This window comes from Lepidochelys kempii, chromosome 11 (assembly GCF_965140265.1).
Source record: "Lepidochelys kempii isolate rLepKem1 chromosome 11, rLepKem1.hap2, whole genome shotgun sequence".
NCBI classification, from domain to species: domain Eukaryota; kingdom Metazoa; phylum Chordata; order Testudines; family Cheloniidae; genus Lepidochelys; species Lepidochelys kempii.
Window position 1 is genome coordinate 27,821,997 of NC_133266.1, and position 22,694 is coordinate 27,844,690.

Genomic DNA, 22,694 nt, shown 5'->3' on the forward strand with positions numbered 1-22,694 from the left:
TGGTTCCCAGCCAATGGGAGCTGCAGAACCGGGGTTTTGGGTGGAGCAGAAGCAGTATGTGGAGCTCTAAGGAGCTGGGGCTGTCCAAGCCCCACCCCCCACAATCCCCCCCACCAGACTGCGACTCCCCCCACCCCTCAGCACCTGTGCCCCCCTCCCCACCACCCCCGGGCTGCAACTCACTCCCTGAGCACCTGCAGCCCCCTCCCCAGCATCCGCGGTGCTTCCCCAGGCTGCAACCCCTCCCCAGTAACTGCAGTGCCCCCCCCAGGGCCACGACTACCCCCAAGCACCCATGCCCCCTCCCCAGCACCCACAGCAGTTCCCCAGTCTGCGCCCCCCTCCCCAGCACCTGTGGCGCCCCCGGAGTCTCCCACCCCCAGTTTTAGTCAGCGGTATTTTAGTAAAAGTCATGGACAGGTCATGGGCAGTAAACAAAAATTCATGGTCCCTGACCTGTCCATGACTTTTACTAAAAATACCTGTGACTAAAACGTAGCCTTACTGATATACCTGGGAGCTCTCATATTCAGTACTCACATCACTCTGTAGCTCATAGGCCTTTCTAGCATGGATGACATCATTCTGGTCTGGCAGACATGTCCACTGGTGAAGAGGATGTCTGTAATCAATGTCACTGACCAGTTCCTGACATTTCTTGGCCAGCACAACTCCCAGCATATCCACTGGGCTATTATACTTGGTCTTCCATTTCTCAAAATCTTTCTTGTACTCCCTGTCACTCTGGATCTTGGCTACATGCATAGACCACATCATCTTGGGATCATCCTGGATGGTGCGGGCTCCCACATGATGGCCTAGCTGCTTGCGATATCCTTCTTTGTATTTGTACTGTAGGCAAAAAAATAAAGTTCAACAAATTTCAGGTTTCTTGTTAAGAAAATATCCCATAGGAATTTTCCGGCGTCTTCATGGTTAGTGGAGAGTTTGGACGCTTTTATGTGAACATGTGTCACTTCATAAAGTATTATTTCTGAGTGCTAAACCATTCATATGACACCTAGAACTTAGGAAAAAGCTTAGACACAGGAGTCCCTTAAATATGTAAGTAATATTGTTACTATGCCAGGACCCCGTACACCGTTTGCCTGAAACCCAATACATTCACTTTCAACATACTACAATATAAGATTATCTTAACAGGCTCTGAGAGGAATAAGTTCTCCCTGTGACCGTGGATAGCGACTGTTCGTGGTCACAGCTATCTCAAAAGTCTCAACTAGCATTTAGCCTAAAATGCAGACCAAAGTGGTTAACTCCATTGTATGAAATCTGCTCATTAACGAGGCCAAACACATTTGTTTTCAAATGCCAGTTTCAATTGAATGAGTATGTTACCAGGAAAAGATCAGCGAGGCAGTGCTGGTAGATAACACCTAAACAGAAAGATTAATTCACCTAAAAATATTTACTAGCAGTTATTATTAAATAAGAGACATTAGTTTGAATTAAAACTGGACAGGATAACTTCATTTGTCACATCCCTCAAACCAGCAAACAGAGATCCTCAAATAGACAACAGACACTGGGAATGTAATCCTGCCACAGATAAAGTAAGGACAGGCCTACAGGAACTATACAGAAGATTTTATTCCAGGCGTACTCCTATTTATTTTTCAGAAAGAGCTTTGCCTGATTGTGTTGATGGAGCACGCCTTTAACTGCTCACTATGAACTTGAGACCTTTGAAAGTGTGAGGAGAAGGGTCTGAGTTTACTTACCTCACTTGCAATATCTCGGGAGGCTTTAGCTGCCCTGATTGGAATGGCATCTACCCGTAGGTCATAGCCTTTCTTCTTGTCCTCTTCCATTGCAAGTCTGTACAGTTTCTAAAAAAATAAAAAATATTCATTACATTTCAGAAATAATGCATTTCCCTTTCATCTAAGTTGTCTTACAAGCTGCCCTTTAATTTTTAAGCAAGGCATCACCTACCTCACTGTAATTCAATTTGTTCTGCTGTGCCAGTAAAATAGCAGGGGTATCTGGCATCACGTGGATGCTAGTTTTATCTTTATTCCAAGCTTCTGTATACGAACGCTGAAAAGCAAAGAGCAAATATAATAGGAGTTGGAATCATGAAGACCGCAGTCATTGAAATGGTAAGATATAATTATGGCTGAATAAAGCATGATCCAGATCAGCAATCCTAAGAGTTTCATGGAGGCTGGAACAAAAGTAACTAAAACTTAAACAACAGAAATTCTCTTGTTCGCACTGACCTGGAGACCCACTGCAAATTACAGGATTTTACTCATTAATTAATAAAGGTCAGCTACTGATACTCTCATTCATGATGAGTAGTACCTTGCTACACAAGACCACACAATGATTTCAGTAGGATTTTTGAGTGACGTACCATTTGACAGGTGAAATTCTGGCTCTACTCTAGTCAATTGGAATGTTGCTTCAGAGGGGCAAAGATATAGCCCCGCATGATTAATCTAGTTTGAGTCAGAGCAAATACAGCAAGTCTTGCACATCACCGAATGCAATTTTTCCATTATCTTTGTCAATGATGGTTCAGCTTCAACTATTTAATACTTCATAATTTGCTGGCAAATAATGGATTTGATATTTTGGAGGTATAATCAAGTCTTACTAATATGGCAATTCACTATAACCTCTGCCATTAGATCAGAGGGATTAGAGGTAAAGGGTGTGGATACTATGTTTTGTGAAGATCAAGAAATGCTAATTAGCAAAGAGATATACAATCATGAGATGTTTTGGGGCAACAATTCCCATGAGATATATATGAATATCTTTCTTAGGTATAACTGGCCAGTTTTCTGCACAATCATGATAAATCATGATAAATACTTGAAAAAGAAACAGCCTAGCTCTTTACACTGAGAAATTATTTTATAACTTAAAAAAAAATCTAAAAAAATACAACCAAACTCTTGGTAAAATCTTTTTCATGTTTCTGAGTATAAACATAAGCAATTATTAAATATATATTTTAAAATATACTTGAGCTATGTGCTAGACACTCAAAATACAAAACAAAAGTATTCCACTATAATGGAAATAAATCCTTGACATTCAATGAAAAGGCTGTAGTATCATAATGCAAACTTCTTTATTTTCCTTAAAAACCAAAACATTAGCATCAAGAAAAATTATATCATTTTAATTCTAGTTGCAAAGAAATAGAAAACTCACCTGGTTCATAATTTCAGAATTGTGCTTTGCCAGAACCATTGGTAGAGAATCAAGCAGGCTATTAAATTTGATCGTGTCTGGGAGTTGCCGATAGGTATGGTCACTCAGGATGGTGGCTGCTCTCTTATTCTTCTCATCCTCCAAAGAACCAGCTGGGGACCAGCCAATGCCTTTCAACCACTGAAGATCTGACTTATATACAATCTGAAATTAAAGAGGAAGACAAGAAAGTTTATTATTTTAGTTAGACAACATGAACATTTTTTCTCCAATGCAAAGCAGCACCAATTAAAGAGATTCTCACTGTTTAATCAATATCATATGATGACAGAGGTCGTTACCTCACAGCCCTCTGACAGGACTAGTTCAACACTGACAGATTCTGAATTCTGCCTACACTGCTTTCTTTTTTCTTGAGACATTTATTTATGTGTCAACATGAGACAAAATAATTTCAAAGGAGGTTTGCAGAGTCATGTAAGAGATTTAGGAACACAAACGTCAATGGTCGTTGCAGTCCTAAATGCCTTAGATGATTTTGATAATCTTCCCCTTTGTTTGTAAGTATACATCCCTTTGATCCTTGCATGAAAGGGACCTGAACTATTACCACCATGCAGGCACAAAGAGGCAACTCTAGAGAACATATATACAAGTCAGACACTGCACACAGGCAAGTCGCTACTCCACAAAAATCTTGCTCCACCTATTGGAAGTTCTGTTCCAGTCAGGATGGAGATTAATCTAAAACTGGCATGGAGACAACCCAGTCACTCAAGGTAAATTTTGGTAATTACAGCCATTGCTTTTCCTCTCTCAGATATCAGAGATAAGAAGGACCTCAAGCTCTGGACATGTCACTTATATAAACAAAACAGTATATTTACAAACATGAAACTCAGATGCTTTTACCCTCTCCCTCCTGAGAGGGAGAGTTCAAATCCACTGCAGAAAATCTAACTCCAAAGTTCACAAGAGGAGATCAGTACTTAGGATGCAAAAGGAAGGCTACATGCTGCAAACTGTGAACTAATTAAACTGTGGAATGATTCACTTCCATTGGCAGCATTCTGAAAATACCCACCTATCCCGTGTGCTCCAGCAAAGGTCCTTGCAGGAAAAAGAGTTCGGAAATGGAGAACTTTAAATACATTTTTTACATCGGATGAAAAAACATAATTAATAAAATGCTTCACTTTTCACAAAGCTGATAAAAGTAGGACTTACATCACTCTGAAGATCGTATGTTTTCCTGGCATGTACAACATCGTTCTGGTCTGGCAGACATGTCCACTGGTGCAGAGGATGTCTATAATCAACTTCACTAACCAGTTCCTGACACTTCTTGGCAAGTACAATTCCCAGCATATCTATGGGAGTATTATATTTGGTCTTCCATTTCTCAAAATCTTTCTTGTATTCCCTGTCACTCTGGATCTTGGCTACATGCATAGACCACACCATCTTTGGATCATCCTGGATATTGCGGGCTCCCACATGGTGGCCTAGCTGTTTGCGATACTCTGCTTTGTATTTGTACTGTAGGTTAAAAAAAAAGTCCAATTAGTTTCAGGGGGATTTGTTAAGAAAACAACCTATAATCCTATAGCAACTCCCTGGAGGACTTCTTCATGAGACGGTGGAGGCTTTTATGTGAAGAAGTGTTCTGTTCATAGACTGTGGAGTCTGAGTGTTAAAGCACTCATAGGGCTCTCCGCATAAAAAGAGGTTTAGACACAAGAGTTTCTTAAACATGTAAGTAATAAGATGTCTTTGTGCCTAGGTCTGGTGGCCTATATGCCACTGGAATGTTTCAAGAGGAAAACTACAGCTTCCTCTGCCTGATTCATTGTAGCCAAGCTATTTCTTATTCCTTGGTCTGGCTCCCCTGAGGTCAGAACTCAGTTTCTCTCTATGAAGGGCCCATCAGTTATTTCCTCAGCTAACAGTCTCCACCTGATTATAACGGTCTTAAACACAAAGCGCTTTAAGGGCAATTTAGCAGAAACAGTAAGAAAATCATTAAATATAACAGATAAAATAAAAATATGCCTAGCAAATGTAATAGAAAACATTGTTGAACTGATACTAATTTGGTTACTAAGAATCAAAATAGACCTTCAACATATTACAATATTAACTTAGTTTAACAGTATCCAAGAAAAAAAGTTTTCCCTATGACTGAGGATAAGCCACTAGATTATGGTCATAAACCTCTGATATTTTCTGCTAGCATTTGACCTAAATTCCAGTCCAAGAGGATATATGCCTTTGCATGAAGTCTAATAATTAACAAGGCCAAACACATTTGTTTTCCAATACCAATTTCAATTAAGTGGGTATGTTACTGGGAAAGGACTGACAGGCAGCACGGGTAGGTTACACTGCAAGAAAAAGATTTATTTAGCTAAAACCATTGAGTAGCAATTATAAAATAAGAGATATTAGTTAGAATTAAAAGTGGACAAGATGACTTCATTTGTCACACACCTCAAACCATCAAACACAGATCCCCAAGTAGACAACACATGCTGGGAGTGGAACCTCACCACAGGTAAAGTAAGGACAGACCTACAGGAACTGTAGGGAAGTTTTTATTCCAGTCGCACTCCTCTTTATTGTTTGGAAAGTGTGTTACTGGATACATGATTGTGTTCATGAAGTATGCCCTTAACTGCTCACTAAAATGCTGAGACCTCTGAAACAGAGAGGAGAAGGGTCCAAGTTTACTTACCTCACTTGCAATATCTCGGGAGGCTTTAGCTGCCCTGATTGGAATGGCATCTACCCGTAGGTCATAGCCTTTCTTCTTGTCCTCTTCCATTGCAAGTCTGTACAGTTTCTAAAAAAATAAAAAATATTCATTACATTTCAGAAATAATGCATTTCCCTTTCATCTAAGTTGTCTTACAAGCTGCCCTTTAATTTTTAAGCAAGGCATCACCTACCTCACTGTAATTCAATTTGTTCTGCTGCGCCAGTAAAATAGCAGGGGTATCTGGCATCACGTGGATGCTAGTTTTATCTTTATTCCAAGCTTCTGTATATGAGCGCTGAAAAGCAAACAACAAATATAATAAGATGTTCAAAATCATGAAGACCTAAGTCATTAATAGGGTAAGATATAATTCTGACTGAATAAGCGTGATCAAGATCACAAATCCTAAGAATTTCAGGCAGTCCAGAACAACTGTAACTAAAACTAAAATAACAACAGAAGTTTCCTCTGCACTGACCTCAAGACCCATGGCAAATTACTGAATTTTACTAATCAACAAATAACGGTCACAGAGACCTTCACTTATGTTGAGTGGTACCTTGTTCCACAAGTCCACTCAGTGATTTTAGTGAGATTTTTGAGTGATATTCTACTTGACATCATTGAAATCAATGAGAATTTTGCCATTGACTTCAATGAGACAAGATTCCCAGGATGATTGATCTAGTTTAAATCACAGTAAATAAAGCAAGCATTACACATTACCAAATGCATTTTTCCATTTGAGAATGAGAGTTCAGCTTTGATTATTTAATACTTCATAATTTACTGACTAATAACCTGTTAGGTATTTTGGAAATATAATTAAGTCTTTTTAATATGGCAATTCACTATAAACTGTCACTAGATCCGAGAGACTGGAGCTCTGGTTTGTGAAGATAAAGAAATGCAAATTAGCAAAGTTCTATTGAATTTTGAAACTTACTGCATAACAATTCACCTGACATTTATATAAATATGTTTGCTAGGTATAACTGGCCAGTTGTCTGCACAATCATGATAAATATGTATATAGTTGCACCCCCACTTGAAAACAAAATATACAGTTTAGCTCTTTACATTAATTATTTTGCAACAACATAAAATAACATGTAAATACATAAAGCCAATCTCTCATTAAACCACTTTTCCATGTTTCTGATCTTAAACAGAAGCAACTATTAAATATATTTTAAAAATATACTTTAGCTATGTGCTAGAAACTCAAAATACAAAGTAAAAGTACTCAGTTATAATGGTAATAAATCCCTGACATTCCATGAAAAGACTGTAGTCTTGAAATGCAAACGTCTTTATTTTCCTTTAAAAAAAACCTTTAGCATCCAGAAAAACTGTACTGTTTTAATTCTAATTGCAAATTTACAAAACTCACCTGATCCATAATTTCAGAATTGTGCTTTGCCAGAACCATTGGTAGAGAATCAAGCAGGCTAGTAAATTTGATCGTGTCTGGGTGTTGCCGATAGGTATGGTCACTCAGGATCTGGGTTGCTCTCTTATTCTTCTCATCATCCAGAGAGCCAGCTGGGGACCAGCCAATGCCTCTCATCCACTGAAGATCTGATTTATATAAAAGCTGAAGTAACAGACAAAGACAAGACAGTTCACTATTTTATTTAGACAACATGAATATTTTTTCTTCAAAGAAAAGCAGCACCACTTGAAGAGAGTCTCAATGTTTAATCAATATCTAATGATGACAGAGGTATTCACCTTGTAGTCTTCTGATATGGCTAGTTCTACAATGATGGACTCTGAAACCCCAGGTGGATTCTGCCTACTTCAGTTACTCCACAAAAATCTTACTTCACCCCCTGGAAGTTCTGTTTCAGTAAGGGTGGAGATTCATCTATTTTGCATTTTGAGAATTAACAGCCATTTCTTTTCTTCCACCAAATGTCACAGATGAAGAGGTACTTCCTACCCCCTCAAGCTGTGGACACGTCACTTAAACAGCCAAAACAGTAAATATTAAAAATATTAAATAGTAAAATATAGTAAATATTAAATAGTTCTAATATTTAATATCCTTCAATCTGGCAGTGAAAAGATCTATAGAAAGATTTGCAGGATCTCAGGGGAGAGACATCTTCTTCCTCTTCTGAGCCTGAAAAAGGCAACACAGGGTACGGGGAGCTGTTCCCACAGATGTTCTCAGTGGTCTAGCTATGGAAGACACACAAGGGTCAGTAGAAGCTATAGGTTAGAGTGGTCAAAAAGCTGATGCTGGCATAAATAGTGTGTGTGTCATTGGTTCCAAATGCATCAGCAGAACTGACTCCATCATCAGTTCTGGTTGCATTGTCAGTGCTGGTTGCATCATTAATTCCAGGCGAGATGTCAGTGCCAGGTGCATCAGCGAAGTCGACTGTGTAGTCGGTGTCAGATGTGTAGTCATTATCAGTTGAGGAGATACTGAAACTATCTGAAATAGAGGAGAGTCAGGCAGAGAAAAAAAAAGAAGGTCCCTTGCTGCTAGGAAAGCCTGAGGTGTAGAAGGCATCTCAGTTGATTATATGAGTGCCAATGGTGCCAGAGGATCCAGTGGAGCTGAAGCACACTGAGAAGGACCCAGCATGGGTGAATTCGCCAGTCTTCACAGCCCCATTGAGCTGAAGGCAACAGTGCTACCTCTGACATGATCAATAAGCACTTTGATTTGTGAGGCTTCAAACCAGTACCACAGGACCTACCAGATGACTGTCTGGGAGAAGACCAAGAGTTAGAGTATGAATGTTTAGAATGCTTCAATCCACACAGAGAAGGGGAAGTACGATGTTTGCTCCCAGACTTACGTCTGCAGTCAGAAGAAGCTGAAGGAACTCTCCAAGTTGATCCAGGGTGCCCTTGGTCACCACTGGGACTCTGCTCATGCAAAGGTCGCATCATTAAGGCAACAGTCTCTCTGCTTCTTAGTGCAGAGAGAAAAGGAGGTACAAAGAGGACATTTGTCCCTCACACATCACTCACCCACACAAATCAGACAACTCTTGTACCTATCTGTGACAGGAATAACAGTGCTGCACGTGGCACATTTGTTTAAAATCTGGGCTTTTTTTTTCCACAGTAAATCCTCCAGGTACTAATAAAACTGTAGCTAAAATAACTACACTATTTTATACTATACTGCACTGTACGCTATAATTATAAAAACTATATATAGAAAAGTATTTGAAAGCTGACTGACGGAAGCTAAAGTTACAGGGAGATCCAACTCCCACCATAGGTGGTGAGAAGGAATTGAAAAGGAGGCGGTAAACACACCCCTTGTATGCCCTCATCTGAAAGCACAAAGAGAACAAGGGCTCATGCAACGCCTAGTGATACTGCTGGCAAAAGTCTCCGACTCGAGTGCACTACATTGGAATATATATGTGCACTGTCACCTGAAGGAGAATAAGATGATTGGTGGACATCCTGTGCCTCCATGAATTTTTTTCTAAATGAAACATCCAACAAGCTATCACTTAAATTCTTCTGTGGAATACACCTGAGAGTCTAGAAGCACATCCAACACAAACACTCCTTTTTGCTTGAGGCTTTTCCAGTGGTGAAGTAGACAGTCTATCATCAGTAGAGGTGTTGAGGAAACCCAAGGCTAATACAGTTCTCAAGAGGAAGCAGACACAAGGATGCTTCTGCATGCTGTGTGCACCAGTATGGCTTTTGGGTACCTTGGTGTCAAAGGAACCGTAGTAATTAGGTCACCTGATACAGATGTTTTGGTTCTTGCTGTTCAGTACATTCCAAAAATGGAACAAATACATAACATGTGGCTTGAAAGAGGTTCCATTATCAGCACAACTGACAAGTGTCGCTTCATATATGTTCATGCAATCTGTGACACACTCGTTCCTGACTTCCGCAACGAACTACCTGCTACACTTGTATTAAGCGTCTGGGACTCTCTGTCACTGCCATTTGATATTGGGAAACATCCATGTTCAGCGTCGTCAAAACAAAGGGACCTTACTGTTTCAGAGATCTTACCAGATTGAGACAGAATGATGAACAAGCCGCAATTTCTGCAGCAAGCAAGTTGTTAGCCGTGTGGTATGAGAAAGAAAAGGACACCCACAGAGAACTGATCTGTTTGCGCCTCAGTCTAGCCATCAAAAAGGATAAGTCACTGAGCAGACTTCCACCACGGGAGGAAAGTTTTGAAGAGCATGTCAATCTCAGATTTGGATGCCTTTGCATATAGGTAAACCAGATACTGGATCACCATTGCAACATGGATGGAAAAATGAGGCTGATCAACTACTTCCTATATTGTTCAAGGATCCAGTGGCATCTGAGCTTCTAGAAGACCTTATTTGTGCACATGCCAATAGTGTTCACTGAATACTCAATGGTCTCTGTAATCAGAATAAAATTCCCTGCACAGAACTGTGTCCATGCCAAGGCAGTGAAACTATGGTAACCCACACGCTCTCAACAGAGATCATACTAATGAACAAGAGGATAATAATGATGTTGAGTGGGAATGTCTCTAGCGCTACTACATTTCAATTACACCTGTAAAAAATTATTGTTACATTTTGTTTTACCATTTAGGTTGTTGCTGTGATGATTTGAAGTCACAAAGAAATCCAATTTTCTTGAAATAATAACAGAAAAAATGCAAATATTTCAAAATATTTCATTTTAACATGTTGATGGTGTCACTGTTTATCCCAGTTTCTATGGTAACAACACCACTTAACAATGCCACATCATTCCTCACCTTAAAGTAAACATAAAAGTATTTCAAATGATGTATGATGTGCATGGGGTAGAGATGATAACTTAAGTCAACCAAGTTGGTGGTGTCTGCCACATACCTAATATTACAGTGTAGGCAGAGAGGCCTGGTCAGGAGAGACTGAGATGCAGATTTCCGTCCAAGGGAGGTGACGGCTGGGAGCCTAAAGTGGCTGCCCCCTTGCTGGACTATGGAGGGTAGAGTGACCAGACGTCCTGATACAATTGGGACTGTCCGGATATTTAGTTGTTTGTCCCACACCCCGCCCGATGTACAGTTGGGATGCCATTTGTCCCAATATATTGCTTCGGCGGCACTCCAGATTTTTTTTTTTTTTGCTTGGGACGGCAAAAAACCTAGAGCTGGCCCTGGTGTGGGGGCGGGGTGAGCCTGTGGCTGCCCCCCGATGTGTCCCGATATTTTGTTCTTGTCATCTGGTCACCCTAATGGAGGGGGAAAACACGTGCAATTGGCCTGAAACTGTAACAACCCACCAATCTAGTATGCAGCAGCAAAGGTCCTTGCAGGATAAAAGAGTCCAGAAATACAGCCCTTAAATATGTTATGTGACATGGCAGCAAAGACATATTTAATAAAACACTTCAGTTTTCACAAAACTGGTAAAAACAGGACTTACATCACTCTGAAGATCGTAAGATTTCCTGGCATGTATAATATCATTCTTGTCTGGCAGACATGTCCACTGGTGCAGAGGATGTCTATAATCAACTTCACTAACCAGTTCCTGACATTTCTTGGCCAGCACAATTCCTAACATATCCACAGGAGTATTGTACTTCGTCTTCCATTTCTCAAAATCTTTCTTGTATTCCCTGTCACTCTGGATCTTGGCTACATGCATAGACCACACCATCTTCGGATCATCCTGGATGTTGCGGGCTCCCACATGGTGGCCCAGCTGTTTGCGATACCCTGCTTTGTATTTGTACTGTAGGGAAAAAAAAAACAAAAAACGTTCAATCAGTTTCAGGGGGATTTTTAAAGAAAATATCCTATACTCCTGTAGCAATTCCCTGGAGGACTTTATCATCATCTGTGAAAGAGTCGCCAATCAAAATCCCTGGCAGGCTGTGGCACCAGGATGGAATACAGACTAGCTGCTAGGCTCCTTACCCTCCAGAGGAGGTAGGAGGTCCCGCCACTTGGTGTCATGGTGGGACTCGATGGTCAGGAAATGAAGGGGGTGGAGCACGAGCAGATATAGCTGTTTCCTAGGCCCAGTTGGGAAACGGACCGATGGCAGGTCACACAGCTAGCTTGGAGGGTGTGGAGAGGGTGGCCGGGGGCCTTGCAGGGCAGGGGCCCTATGGTGAAGTCCGGAGGGTGAGAGGAGGGCAAGGAGTACCCTACCGCAGGACTCACTCAAGGAAAGCCTGACAGGAGGGCAGTAAGGCTGCCCTCACCTCTTGGAGAGTGCACCAGGGGACACGCAGGGTGGAGAGCCCCATGCACCGGCCAAGCGCCAGGGGTTCCACTCAGTCCCCCAGTTGTAGTCCAGGAGGCAACTGCCAGAACCAACCTCCAGGATACCAAGGGGGACTCTGCCACCTGCACACTGAGCTGCGGGTTGTCTATCGGGGTTCCATGAGGAGATATTTTCCCTCAGAGGCCACCATGGACCTGCTCACCGAGATCAGCTTCCAGGTCCACAGGAGGTCCTGGTAGAAGACCAGCTGCTCGGAGAGGTCTCACGGAAGACCCATTGGATGGAGGTAAAAGAGCTGCAAGTCGTAACAGAGCCCTTGGAGCCAACAGGAAAAGACGTGCGCCAGCGCACTCCACACCAAACTACCTGCTCCATGAAGGAGTTTCTGCAGTGCCTGGAGGTGGAGGACATGGACCTGACCGTAGAGGCGGAGCAGACCCTGTCTGCCCTCCTCCAGGGGAAGACTCAGAACCTCCACAGAGACCCAAAGAAGCCCTGGCCAGAAGAACTCCAGAATTAGCTTCTGCAGGTGGATCAGGATACCCGGGAGCGGGCTCAGGCTGCTGCACCAGTGCCGGTGCATGGATAGAAACAGCTGGTTAACCACCAGTGCCCTCCCCTGTAGGGAAAGGCATCAGAGCAGTCCCCTCCAGCTCCGCATCCGCTGAGCCACCCAGCCCTCCAAATAATGCCAGGTTACACGGCAACAAAGAGATTAATTCATTTAAAACATTGAGTAGAAATTATTATCAAATAAGAAATAGTACTTAGACTCAAAACTGGAAAAGATGACTTCATTTGCCATACCCCTCAAACAGAGATCCTCAAATAGACAACACATGCTGGGAGTGGAACCTCACCACAGGTAAAGTAAGGACAGACCTACAGGAACTGTAGGGAAGTTTTTATTCCAGTTGCACTCCTCTTTATTGTTTGGAAAGTGTGTTACTGGATACATGATTGTGTTGATGAAGCATGCCTTTAACTGCTCACTAAAATGTTGAGACCTCTGAAACAGAGAGGAGAAGGGTCCAAGTTTACTTACCTCACTTGCAATATCTCGGGAGGCTTTAGCTGCCCTGATTGGAATGGCATCTACCCGTAGGTCATAGCCTTTCTTCTTGTCCTCTTCCATTGCGAGTCTGTACAGTTTCTAAAAAAATAAAAAATATTCATTACATTTCAGAAATAATGCACTTTCTTTTCATCTAAATATTCTCACATGCTGCCTTTTAATTTTTAAGCAAGGCATCACCTACTTCACTGTAATTCAATTTGTTCTGCTGCGCCAGTAAAATAGCAGGGGTATCTGGCATCACGTGGATGCTAGTTTTATCTTTATTCCAAGCTTCTGTATATGAGCGCTGAAAAGCAAACAACAAATATAATAAGATGTTCAAAATCATGAAGACCTAAGTCATTAATAGGGTAAGATATAATTCTGACTGAATAAGCGTGATCAAGATCACAAATCCTAAGAATTTCAGGCAGTCCAGAACAACTGTAACTAAAACTAAAATAACAACAGAAGTTTCCTCTGCACTGACCTCAAGACCCATGGCAAATTACTGAATTTTACTAATCAACAAATAACGGTCACGGAGACCTTCACTTATGTTGAGTGGTACCTTGTTCCACAAGTCCACTCAGTGATTTTAGTGAGATTTTTGAGTGATATTCTACTTGACATCATTGAAATCAATGAGAATTTTGCCATTGACTTCAATGAGACAAGATTCCCAGGATGATTGATCTAGTTTAAATCACAGTAAATAAAGCAAGCATTACACATTACCAAATGCATTTTTCCATTTGAGAATGAGAGTTCAGCTTTGATTATTTAATACTTCATAATTTACTGACTAATAACCTGTTAGGTATTTTGGAAATATAATTAAGTCTTTTTAATATGGCAATTCACTATAAACTGTCATTAGATCCGAGAGACTGGAGCTCTGGTTTGTGAAGATAAAGAAATGCAAATTAGCAAAGTTCTATTGAATTTTGAAACTTGCTGCGTAACAATTCACCTGACATTTATATAAATATGTCTGCTAGGTATAACTGGCCAGTTGTCTGCACAACCATGATAAATATGTATATAGCTGCACCCCCACTTGAAAACAAAATATACAGTTTAGCTCTTTACATTAATTATTTTGCAACAACATAAAATAACATGTAAATACATAAAGCCAATCTCTCATTAAACCACTTTTCCATGTTTCTGATCTTAAACAGAAGCAACTATTAAATATATTTTAAAAATATACTTTAGCTATGTGCTAGAAACTCAAAATACAAAGTAAAAGTACTCAGTTATAATGGTAATAAATCCCTGACATTCCATGAAAAGACTGTAGTCTTGAAATGCAAACGTCTTTATTTTCCTTTAAAAAAAACCTTTAGCATCCAGAAAAACTGTACTGTTTTAATTCTAATTGCAAATTTACAAAACTCACCTGATCCATAATTTCAGAATTGTGCTTTGCCAGAACCATTGGTAGAGAATCAAGCAGGCTAGTAAATTTGATCGTGTCTGGGTGTTGCCGATAGGTATGGTCACTCAGGATCTGGGTTGCTCTCTTATTCTTCTCATCATCCAGAGAGCCAGCTGGGGACCAGCCAATGCCTCTCATCCACTGAAGATCTGATTTATATAAAAGCTGAAGTAACAGACAAAGACAAGACAGTTCACTATTTTATTTAGACAACATGAATATTTTTTCTTCAAAGAAAAGCAGCACCACTTGAAGAGAGTCTCAATGTTTAATCAATATCTAATGATGACAGAGGTATTCACCTTGTAGTCTTCTGATATGGCTAGTTCTACAACGATGGACTCTGAAACCCAAGGTGGATTCTGCCTACTTCAGTTACTCCACAAAAATCTTACTTCACCCCCTGGAAGTTCTGTCTCAGTCAGGGTGGAGATTCATCTTCAACTGGCATGGAGATAACCTACACACTCAACGTGCATTTTGGGAATTAACAGCCATTTCTTTTCTTCTGCCAAATGTCACAGATGAAGAGGCACTTCCTTCCCCCTCAAGCTCTGGACAGGAGTCACTTATACAGCCAAAATAGTAAATATTCACAGACATGAAACTCAGATTGTCTTGCCTTCATTCTGCTCTATGGAGAGTTGAAATCCATGGCAGAAAATTTAATTTAACTCCGAAGTGGACAAGAGAAGATCCATACTTAGTAAGGATGCAAACAGAAAGCTGCCTCTTGTTAATTGTGAGCTAGCATCACGTCTATTGTTACTGTTCCAAAAATACCCACGTCCACAGATATGGCAATTTCCTACAATAACCTTGGAAGACCTTTTTGTATTTAATTTATGTATTAGTGTGGGTTAGGACTGTATGTAACCTCTCTATGGGGGAGATGTGAGGAATGTCAGACCTGGGAATTCAAAGAACTCTATTGGAAATGTGCCAGACATGCAGTGACTTTTAGGACAATAGGTGTTAAGTGGATTTCCTGGGGAGAGATTAATGCAAATTTTCCAATTCTGGTTATGCAAAAACCCAGACTTCGAAGCTGCACTGTCAGGAGTGTCCTGGTCTGTTGATTACCTGTTCTGGAGACGAGAGACCAAAGGTCCAAGATGTACAAAGAATCAGTTTATCTGCCCAGGTGTAGATTAATTTGTAACCCCAAGGGAAAATCCAATCGGATTTGAAGGACTGGCACCGTCTTGAGACCCTGGGTTGGTTTTAGTGGGCAACCTGCGGTAAGCTATTTAGCATGCACATATGTTCTTTATTGTTTTAATATGTTTTTTTTGTAATTGTCATAGCCCATGGTTCTCGAACCTGGGTCTGTAAGGTTTATAGGATCAGTCATGCTCCAACCCTCCATCTGGCAGCCTGCTGATGCTTGCTTACCTACCTGGGAACCATGAAACCCAGCCTAGTTTGAGGCTCCACCCCTACAGTCCAACTGGCAGAGTGCTGGATCAGCTGATTGGCCTGCTCATCTACTTAAGCTAGCAGCATGAACAGGAAACTGTCTGAACAACTGGGTTCCACCCTGTTTTGGACTGGGTGCCTTGTGCTTCCTGCATCCCACATTTGATATCCTGGCATCTGGACCAGCTGTGATTTCTGGCATCTGATTCATGTTCTGACCTCCAGTTTGTCTCCTGCTACTGATCTCCTGGTATCCTGACACAGTTGACTCCTGTCTTGCGGACTCTGGCTCTGACTACTAGGTCTAACCACCTACAACCCAGCAGTGACAGTAATGCTGTTACTTTATGAAAAAAATGTTCTTGCATAGAAGGAGCTGGGTGGTAACTTATACCTGCAGGCAAAACACTGGTCATAGAACTTGGAGAGAAAACAAAGCACAGGAGCTGGCTTTTTCAAGCCATCTGTCTCACTGGGCATATAGGCACGTGGCAATGGTCCACCCTACACACACCCACATCGTAGATCATTTGAAAGTATATTTTATGTATGTTTAGATGCTGTGGAGCTCTCAAGTGGTGTCATAAGCCTGTAGCCAAGGTGAAACAACGATAACCAAAATCAGTTAAGTGTCACATTTTGCTCAGTTCCAGACACACTGCAAACTGACTAGGACCACATTTTTACTGATTGATTTAAACACCTTAATGTGGTGCTTGTTGGTCAGAGCTACCAAATGATAATGTATTAAAAGATTTTTCTATTAGTTTTGCACAGACAAGTATTTTTTAAAAAGAAATGGTGAAGACATGTAGCATGTGACCAAAATGGCAAATATCAATATTTTGCAACACACTAACATGAAATGTGTTCACACTGCATATTCTTAATTGTCAAAGCATCTCACAGGTGATTATAATAGTTTCATATATTTCCAATTGAAATTGGCTGACCAGATCAGTCGCACACAGAAGGCTGTACACCAGTAGCAGTAGATTTTGTGCCCACAGTTTGTACTGGATAATGGGTCGATATAAATTTACATGAATTCCTAATTCCTTGTCATCTGTAAGGTTTTGTACATACAGCGTAGCATCTAGTCTGCCTGGTAGAAGCTTTTCATGTGTAACTGTCTATGTATGCAGTACTAGCCTTTGAAATGGTCTAGAAAATAACTTTTTAATTCAGTGACACTTACGCACAGGTCAGTATTAGTGTTATGGATGACAATACACACATTCATATTAACAATGTGGAAACGCTATTACAGAAAGAAGCATTCTAGCAAGAAGTAGTGAAGACAAACTCCACTAATAAGTCCTTGCCTCTGCACTGAAGGGGGATGAAGAGCATGTTACAGCTCTTACCAACACGTGTCTTCAACAATATGACAAATCCATTTGACCGTGAATCACATCCAGAGGTACTTATCAACATATCTACTCAATTGCATGTAACATCGAATGTCCAACAGTCTCTGGTGAAAAGCGCACATGTTAGCAAAGAAGAAATGGAGAGATCTGGGGCAAATGCTCTTGATTCCGATGGCACACATAGCTTTTGCAGCCCAGTCAGGAAATCTAGCACCAAAAGATTTGCTGACATGGTGTGTAGAGGACCAAATTTAAGCCTGGCAAGGGAGGGACAACTGCAGCAGCTATCAGTTCAAAAGTTCTTTTCCAAAGTCTTGTCCTCAGCAAGATGCAGAGAAGACATTTCAAAGGCAACTGATCTTAGTCACCCAAAATGATCTGTGCCTATCTCCTTCTACCATGTTGATGGAACAATGAGAAGAACAGATAAAGCTAAATTAGGGCAACAGCTGGAAGCTCAAGCTAAAAGAACCATGAGCTAAGAGTGTGCAACAAGGAAACCACAGTGTACATCAGAGATGCCATGGCTGTTATACAAATGATATCTGGAGACAAACACCACATATTTGATAAATTGGCTTCTAAGAATATGAGCAGGTTCTAAATGGATCTGACACAGCTAATTCTGTAATTGAAGTCTTTGACAGATATGAGAACAGTAACGGTGTCAAAACTGCAGAAGGACTGTGTTGGATTGAAGGCTGGATGCAAGGAAAAAAATTGGTTAGTCACCTTGCAGTAACTGTTGTTTTTTGAGATGTGTTGTGCACACATACATTCCACAGTAGGTATACATGCTCCCAGTGCACTCAAGTCAAAGACTTTTAACAGCAGTACCACAAGGCCATGCATGTGACCATGTTCTCATGTGCACTGTCTCCCTCTCCATTCCTTCACACTACTGTAAGCATGACCCAAGTAACAGGGAAGGCAGGAGAGCTGTGGAATATCTATGTGCACAATACGTCTCAAAGAACAACAGTTACTGCAAGGTGAATAAATGCCTTCGAGTGATTGGACACATATACATTCCAGGTAGGTGACTCAACAGCAGTTCCCTTACAGGTAAAGGGACTTCTGATCATCTAAACAGAAACAGTAGCAGCAACTTACCAAATTAGCATTGTCATGAGAGCCTTGTATGATGGCGTAATGAGTAGAAAAGGTATGTACAAATGACCATGTTGCTGCTGTGTACCGGAACTGACACAGGAGGTTAAGAGTTGGTTAGGCCTTTTAAAAATCAAGAAACAAGAGGATGAGAGAAAATGGAAAACCTGTCTATTGGCAGGTGTATTGCCGAAGTAAAAAGCAGATGAACTCCCACAGAATTATTTGAGGGGCCTGATGATTTCAGATGCAGGAGATACCCCACCACATGCATAACCTCAGTCTGAGGGTACTGCAGGGTTGTGCCCAAATAGAAAAATCTCTTCTACTTTGTATTTTCTACTTTGTAATCTACTTCTACTGTGTATTTGGCTCCAGTGGATTCCTTTCTGCTGCTCACCAAAATGGCCCACATCTCTCAGAAGCAGGTTTTCTTATGAGTATTCAACTAGAGATGATCCACACAGTAAGGTGGAGAGATTTGAGATTTGGATGAAGAGATCTGCCCTGCTTCTGTGACAGAAGTTCAGTACTTATTGGTAGAATTGTCGATAAACTGATCAACAGGTGATGTAGATCCATGAACCAAAATTGTCTTGGCCATGTCTGTACAATGTTGATTAATAATATTTGTTCTGCTTGAGCTTCATGAGCACTCTCAGAAGAAAAAGAGCTGGAGGGAACGCATATAGGAACTGACTGGACCAGGGAAGAAGAAAAGTATCTGTGATGGAACACAATCTGTGGCCAGCCCTGAAGAAAAACCTCATGCACTTGTTGTTGAGGTCGGCCATGAACAAGTCTATTACTGCGTACCCTACCAGCAAAAAACTTGGAGGAGAATGTCTTTCCTGATTGACTGCATGTGATGCTTTGTGTAAACCCAGCTAAAGGAGTCTACTAGGAGTGTATTTCTCACTCCTGCAAGGTGAAAAGCCTTCCGGGAAACATTGTGATGAATACACAGATTCCAAAGGAGGAAGCCTCCTGTCACGGTTCAGACAATCTTGCACTTCCTTGTAGTGTTGTCTGTGAGAACTTCCACCACCTGGTTTTGGATGGAGGGAATAAATATCTCACAGGCCCAACAAATAGCTTAGAGTTCTAATACACTTATATCGAGGGAAACCTCCTGAGTTGACCAGGTTTTTCTCCAGGGCCGGCCACAGACCATGTTTCATCACATTTTCTTCTTCCCTGATCCGGTCAGTTCTGGTAAGCATTCTCTCCATCTCTTCTCCTTCTGAGAGTGCTCACAAAGCTGAAGCAGAACAAAGGTCTTGTGTCTGAGGTTGACCAAGATATGGACATATTAGAGAAAGTCCAGAGAAGAGCAACAAAAGTGATTAAAGGTCAAGAAAACATGACCTATGAGGGAAGATTGAAAACAAGGCATTTGTTTAGTCTGGAGAAGAGAAGACCGAGATGGCAACAGTTTTCAAGTACATAAAAGGTTGTTACAAGGAGGAGGGAGAAAAATTGTTCTCCTTAAACTCTGAGGACAGGATAAGAAGCAATGGGCTTACATTGTAGCAAGGGCAGTTTAGGTTGGACATTAGGAAAAACTAGGATCAGGGTGGCTAAGCACTGGAATAAATTGCCTAGGGAGGTTGTAGAATCTCCACAATTGGAGATTTTTAACAGCAGGTTAAACAAACACCTGTCAGGTCTGGCCTAGATAATTCTAGTCCTGCCATGAGCACAGAGGACTGGACTAGATGACCTCTCGAGGTCCCTTCCAGTCCTACGATTCTATGTCTCCCTCATCCTTTGGTGGAGGCTTGTAACCAAAGTCATGGTCTGTTCAAAGAGAAAAACAGAAACCTATTGCACACATTCCTCAGGCCCACTTACCCACACATAAAGTAAAGCACTCGAGCATGTATGCAAATCTGCATGTTCGGATGGTGCGTGGAAGGATGATATACCGAATGAAGCCAAGCTTGCAGATAGCAAAGGTGAAGTCTGGCATGCAGAATTATGTACATTTATGAGACCCAGGAACAGAAGGCTGCTATGCACTGTTGTCATTGGGCTGAAGCTGAGGGCATTGGAAAGGGTGGCTATAGATTGGTGCTTCTCCCTTGACAGATAAGCTATGGCTGTTCCGGCATTAAGCTCTGCTCCTATAAAAAAGTTATGCAGTTACTGGGTTGTAACTGAGATTTCTCCCAATTAATTTCAGATCTAGATGAGAGAATACTTGTCTGATGATTAGGAGCCATATGCTTGATGCTGCCTGGATTGGCTAATCATCCAGGCAAGGAAATATTTGAATGCCCAAATGATAGAGATGGCTGTTACTGCTGACATGCATTTGGTGAAGACCCTCAGGGCTGATGACAAACTGAAAAGGATCACCGTGTATTGGTAGTGGTTGGTGCCTCCCACAAATCAAAGGTACTTGCTGTGGGAGAGATGTATTGCCACATGGATGTATGCATCTTGTAAGGCACCATACCAGTCTCCAGGGAAGGGATAATAGAAGTAAGGGTGACCCTCCTGAACCTGACGTTTTTGATTAAATAGTTCCCGCTTTCTTCAGTCTAGAACGAGATGGAGGACCACAGGGTTTTTTGAGACTGGGAAGTACTGGAAATAGAAGCTTTTTCCTCTGGTAAGGTACTTTCTCTGTTGCTCCCAATTCTAGAAAAGACCACCGCTCTTGAAGGAACACGGTGTCACGAGAGGAGTCCCTGAAAAGGGACAGGGAAGGTGGTTTGGGAAAAGGAATGGAAAGGAACAGGATAACATATCCCTTCTTTACCATGCTGAGTAGCAACTTGTCTGACATGATGTTTTCCCAAGCACAGTAAAAAAAAAAAGGGATAGGTGTGACTCGAAGGGAGGAGATATCATCAGTATGCTGACCTTGATCAAAAAGTCAAAGCAACTGCTTTGAGGTCACAGACGTCTGGTAAGAATGTTCCACCACAGTAGAATATGGCTAGTGATGTCTAGGAAGTTTGATCTCTTCTTAGTGGAATATTGTGGTCTCTGTTGGGAAAAGGGTCTAGAATAATGCTGTGGCCTGAATTGCTTCCTTTTCGTAGCTGGAGTGTAAATGTAGGTTTGACAAGACAGCTCATTAGCAGCTGTTACCACCAGACAATTAGGAACTGAATGAGTAAAGAAATGCTCAAACCCGTTCTGAGGAACCTGGTGCCATCTGTCCACTCACTTGGCGTTGGGAGTAAAGAAGTTTGAGTCTGTCAGAGTCTTTGTTGGTTCTCTTGTTAATAAGAAAGGCAACACTTCCTGAAGTAGGAACCAATATGGCTTTTGGGTCTCTTAATGTCAAAGGAACCATAGTAATTAGATCACTGATACAGATGTTTAGTAAGGGAGCTTACTGCTTCAGAGATCTTGCCAAATTGTGAGAAAATGATGGACAAGCCATAATTTCTGCAGCCAGGAAGTTGGTAGTGGTGCTGTATGACTAGAGCAAGTAAGAAAAGGAGACCCACTGTCATAGATATAAAGGGAAGGGTAAACCCCTTTAAAATCCCTCCTGGCCAGAGGAAAAATCCTCTCACCTGTAAAGGGTTAAGAAGCTAGGATAACCTTGCTGGCACCTGACCAAAATGACCAGTAAGGAGACAAGATACTTTCAAAAGCTGGGGGGAGGGAAAAACAAAGGGTCTGTCTGTGTGATGTTTTTGCCGGGGACAGAACAGGAATGGAGTCTTAGAACTTAGTAAGTAATCTAGCTAGATATGCGTTAGATTATGATTTCTTTAAATGGCTGAGAAATTAAGTTGTGCTGAATAGAATGGATATTCCTGTCTGTGTGTCTTTTTGTAACTTAAGGTTTTGCCTAGACGGATTATCTATGTTTTGAATCTAATTACCCTGTAAGGTATTTACCATCCTGATTTTACAGAGGTGATTCTTTTTATTGTTACTTCTTTTTTACTGTTTCTTCTATTAAAATTCTTCTTGTAAGACCTGAATGCTTTTTTCATTGTTCTTAAGATCCAAGGGTTTGGGTCTGTGGTCACCTATGCAAATTGGTGAGTATTTTTACCAAACGTTCCCCAAGAAGTGGGGTGGAAGGGTTGGGAGGATTTTGCAGGGAAAGACATTTCCAAACAACGCTTTCCTAATAAAATAAACCCAGATAAACGTTTGG

General features: G+C 41.3%; 1 protein-coding gene across 1 annotated transcript in view; it reads right to left on the reverse strand.

Moving 5' to 3' along the window:
• NEB (nebulin) overlaps positions 1–22,694 on the reverse strand; it is a 193,958-nt gene that overhangs the window by 100,377 nt on the left and 70,887 nt on the right. The window contains exons 53-64 of the mRNA XM_073306879.1: positions 14,622–14,825; positions 13,419–13,523; positions 13,205–13,312; positions 11,350–11,661; positions 7,341–7,544; positions 6,138–6,242; positions 5,924–6,031; positions 4,417–4,728; positions 3,190–3,393; positions 1,957–2,061; positions 1,743–1,850; positions 541–852 (exon numbers count right to left, since the gene is read on the reverse strand). Coding sequence (XP_073162980.1) covers positions 541–852; positions 1,743–1,850; positions 1,957–2,061; positions 3,190–3,393; positions 4,417–4,728; positions 5,924–6,031; positions 6,138–6,242; positions 7,341–7,544; positions 11,350–11,661; positions 13,205–13,312; positions 13,419–13,523; positions 14,622–14,825 — 2,187 coding nt within the window. The remainder of the gene's footprint in view (positions 1–540; positions 853–1,742; positions 1,851–1,956; positions 2,062–3,189; positions 3,394–4,416; positions 4,729–5,923; positions 6,032–6,137; positions 6,243–7,340; positions 7,545–11,349; positions 11,662–13,204; positions 13,313–13,418; positions 13,524–14,621; positions 14,826–22,694) is intronic.